Source organism: Priapulus caudatus, unplaced genomic scaffold (assembly GCF_000485595.1).
Source record: "Priapulus caudatus unplaced genomic scaffold, Priapulus_caudatus-5.0.1 Scaffold400, whole genome shotgun sequence".
NCBI classification, from domain to species: domain Eukaryota; kingdom Metazoa; phylum Priapulida; class Priapulimorpha; order Priapulimorphida; family Priapulidae; genus Priapulus; species Priapulus caudatus.
In genome coordinates, this window is record NW_014577461.1 from 141,697 (window position 1) to 146,291 (window position 4,595).

At 46.7% G+C, this 4,595-nt stretch overlaps 1 protein-coding gene across 1 annotated transcript in view; it reads right to left on the reverse strand.

The window, feature by feature from the left end:
• LOC106809961 (sulfate anion transporter 1-like) overlaps positions 1-4,595 on the reverse strand; it is a 45,479-nt gene that overhangs the window by 19,273 nt on the left and 21,611 nt on the right. Inside the window, exon 3 of the mRNA XM_014813202.1 lies at positions 3,038-3,265. Within this exon, the coding sequence (XP_014668688.1) occupies positions 3,038-3,265 (228 nt within the window). The remainder of the gene's footprint in view (positions 1-3,037; positions 3,266-4,595) is intronic.

Consider the following 4,595-nt stretch of genomic DNA (forward strand, 5'->3'; position numbering starts at 1 on the left):
TAGTACCAGGAGTCGTTACGGTATACCGAGGACCTACCCACGGTACGTTCCGGCGGTACCCTGGGGGACCATTAGACCCTGCTCAGCGAAAGTACGGCATCACGAGATGCGTCCTGATATAAATGGTCATTATATCCAGGAGTAGTATAATAACAGATGTATATTATTATTCAACTCCTGATAATTATGATATCTATTGCACGTGCATATTGAGTATACATATATGTACATGTTCATACGCAAATGATCAGTATAATGTAGAGACCAGTGCATGTTCAGCATCATCTCTAAACTGTTCGGGATGTTTGTAATTTTCAGCCCGAATTCGATAAGTACGTTCTCCGCATATCGACCAAACGAACATCGCTCGCTACGCGGCAACGTCGCCACAAGCTTGCGCAGCGCCACCTTATTGCGTAGGCCTTGTGGGAGCTGGGTCAGCTTTGGCTACCGAGGCATTTTTCCGTTTGTGCAACACCATACGGAAGTTACCGCATCCGCGAATATCGCGTCCGGCGACCCCATCAGGTGGCGTCCGGTCGGCATCATGCAGATTCTCAAGGTTAGTAGCGCGGCTGTCTATGGTTGTTCGTTGTGTCTGTGTGTGTGGTGTGTGTGTGAGAGAGAGAAGCTGCTTGCTGATGATATGGATGCCTGCTGCTTGCTGCTGCTTGCTTCTGCCTGTCTGTCCGTGTGGGTTTGTGTGGGTGTGGCGTGTGTAGCTGTGCGTGCGTTGCGTGCGTTCGCGTGCGCGCGCATGGTGCTGTGTGTTTGTGTGTGTGTGTGCTCACAGTTACAGACAGCTGTGCAGAACGACAGACAAACAGACAGCCTGACAGATATCCAGAGAGACATGATACAAGATTGCGTGGCCAGCTTTGCTGTTGATCCTGCTTGATTCATATGGCTTGGATTCATGCTGGTCATCTAGCACCTGTCATGTCTAATATGCCGGACCGTACCTCGCCTACTCCACTAACAAGTCTAGGGAGATGCCTACGCCTACTCCCTAACCCTAACCCTAACCCTAACCATATCAAATAGTGACCAGGGTACGTTCCGGTATACCAGACCGTACCCAGGGTACGTTCCGGTATATCAGACCGTACCCAGGGTACGTTCCGGTATACCAGACCGTACCCAGGGTACGTTCCGGTATACCAGACCGTACCCAGGTTACGTTCCGGCAGTACCCTGGGGGACATAGACCATATGAGCGTGACTAACGTAACGTCAATATATACACAGGTCTTCTAACCCTAGCAAAGACCGTTTCTTGGAGCTAGAACATATACCTATGCAATGGGATATATACGATGACTGTACTATACAGTATACTGTGTATATATGCACACTATTGTATGTATGCTAGAATAAATGAGATACAATTACATAATTTTGTCTCCGCAGGGTTACATATTTGTATCTAAGTACATACATATATGCTAATGATCTCTGTCAACCTGCTGTAAAAGCTTATGAATATATTATTTATTGACTACTACTGCAAGTATATATTAGGAGTACACACACTCCTACTGTTCTATCCATACAACACACACTCCTGCCCTATCTATACCACAGACTCTACGTGTAGGTATACAACACACAGAACCTTTTTTGCACTATCTATGCACCTGGTGAACTAGTTCTAGCAATGTTATAAACGTCTTTTACAACCGCGTCTGTGCCGGTAATGGCACCGATAGAGGGAAGGCGAGGTCGAGCGCAGGTAGAGGACAAAACGGGTCAAATGATGCACATGAAAGTCTATCCGTACTAACGAGAGAGCTTTGTCACAAATTATAGCTGGTCGTTATCAGGGTTCTTCAAGCTTATAGGATGGGGTGCAACTCGATCACTGCTAGGGGGGTCCGGGGGTATGCCCCCCCGTAAAATTTTTGAATTGTAGAAGCTCCGAGATGCAATCTGGGACACTCTGTGTGTAAATTTGAAGCACTGCATGTGGGGTGAACATTTTTGTTTTGGAATCGGAAAATTAAAAATAATTAATGGAATAAAAATACCAAAATGTAGGGGTGAACTTGCTGGTTTGCTGGTTTCAAATCGAGTTCACCTCTCATAAAAAAAAAATAAAAATTTGTCACCATTGACAATGGCCGGAGTGGCCGGTAAGTGTACCAGTCTACTCTACCTCGTGTTAGACTGGGTTACCTGCCCCGTAATAATGGGGTAATGCTATCCCCCGGGCGCGATTATTTTTTCCGTACCGTTGACGCGTCAGCGCTCGGGGAGCGTATTGGGAATGCTTGCGTCACAGCTCAACAGTCCCCCTAAACACTATGTACTCGACTACTTAACAAATAATTGAAATATGTGTTTACACAGGCCTTCTATCGCTAGCAAAGACCATTTGTTGGAGCTAGTAGTGATACGCTTTCATACTTAACGAGACAAAGATGGCGGCGGTGGCGCCGATTTCGAAATAACGCAGTGCCTAGTCGATGGTGACACTAACGCGATGCTACAAGAGAGGCAGGAGAAACAGAAGTTGCAGTATGACAAACCCTCTAAGACACTATCTGTGCTCCACCCAGGTGATTCTGTACGTGTACTAGATCCCCACAGCCATCACTGGGAACCTGGAGTGGTGAAAATCACATACTCTACGAGTTCTTTGTCTAATTGCGTATCCGTAGTCCGAAACTACGACAGGTAGTAAATCAATGACAGGTGCTAAGTGACCAGCCATGAATCAAGCCATATGAATCAAGCAGGATCAACAGCAAAGCTGTGCCACGCAATCTTGTATCATGTCTCTCTGGATATCTGTCAGGCTGTCTGTTTGTCTGTCTGTCTGCACAGCTGTCTGTAACTGTGAGCACACACACACACAAACACACACACGCATGCGCGCGCACGCACGCACGCACGCACGCACACACACACACACACACGGACAGACAGCAGAAGCAGCAGCAGCAGCAGCAGCATCATCATCATCAGCAGCAGCTCTCTCTCTCACACACACACACACACACAGACACACGAACACATAGACGGCCGCGCTACTAACCTGAGGAATCTGCATGATGCCGACCGTGACGCCACCTATGAGGTCGCCGAGCGCGTATTCGCGGATGCGGTAACTCCGTATGGTGTGCACAAACGGAAAAATGCCGGTAAGAAAGCTGACCCAGCTCCACAGGCTACAGCATAGGTGGCGCTGCGCAAGCTTGTGGGCACGTTGCCGTAGCGACGATGTTCGTTTGGCGATAGGCGGGAACTCTTTATCGAATTCGGGCTGAAAATGACAAATCCCAACAGTTAGAGATGATGCTGAACATGCACTGGTCTCTACATTATACTGATCTTTGTATGAACATGTACATATATGTATACATAATATGCACGTGCATATATACATAATATCAGGAGTGAATAATAATATAATCTGTTATTATCTACTCCTGATATAATGTACCATTTATACAGGACCATCTCGTATGCCGTACTTTCGCTGAGAGGGTCTATATGTCCCCCAGGGTACTGCTTGCCGGAACCGTACCCCTGGGTACGGTCCCCCGGTATAGCCCGGAACCGTCCCTGGTAACTAATCTAATAATCCCGGGGGGACCCGTACCTCCGCCTACCTTCAACCTAACAAGCTAGGGAGATGCACGCCCTAAAAAACTCCCTAACCCTAAAAACCCCTAACCCTAACATATCAAAAAATAAGTGACTCAGGGACGTTCCCGGTATAGCAGACCCGTACCCAAGGGGGTACGTTCCGGTATATCAGACCCCGTACCCAGGGTACGTCCGGGTAATCCCCAGAGCCCCGTAACCCAGGGGGGTACAGTTCCGGGTATACCCCCAGACCGTAGCCCCCCAGGTAGTTCCGGGCATACCCTGGGGACATAAGAACCAAAATATACGTGACTAAAAGTAGACGTTCCAAATAATACACAGCTTGCTAACCCCCCTAAAAAGCAAAGACGTTTCTTTGAGGGGCTAGAAACATGAAAAAATACTTATGCCAAATGGGAATAATATACAGACTGTACTATACAGGGTCATAACTGTGGGTAATATATGCCAGACTAATTGTATGTATGCTAGAATAAATGAGATACAAATTAGCTAAAATCTTTGGTCTCCGCAAGGTAGCATATTTGATATCATAAGTAATCATACATATATGCTAATGGACTCTGTCAACCTGCTGTAAAAGCTTAATGAAGTATATTATATTATTGACTAACCCCTAACTGCCAAGTATAATTAAGGAGTATCACCCACACTGCCCTACTGTTCCTATCCATACAACAACACACCTCCCTGGCCCCTAAAATCTATAGCCCATGACCCTACGTGTATGTGGGGGGGTATCCAACCACAAAGAAACCTTTTTTGGCACTAATTAATGCCGCCTGGGGTGGAACATAGTTTCTAGCATATGTATAAAACGTCTTTTACAACCCGGGTCTGTTGGCCGTAATGGGCACCGATAGAGGGAAGCGCGAGGGTCGAGCGCAGTTAGAGGACAAAACAACGGGTCAAATGATGCACAATGAAAGTCTACTCCGTACTAAACGAAGAGATTTGTCACGAAAATTATAGCTGGTCGTTAA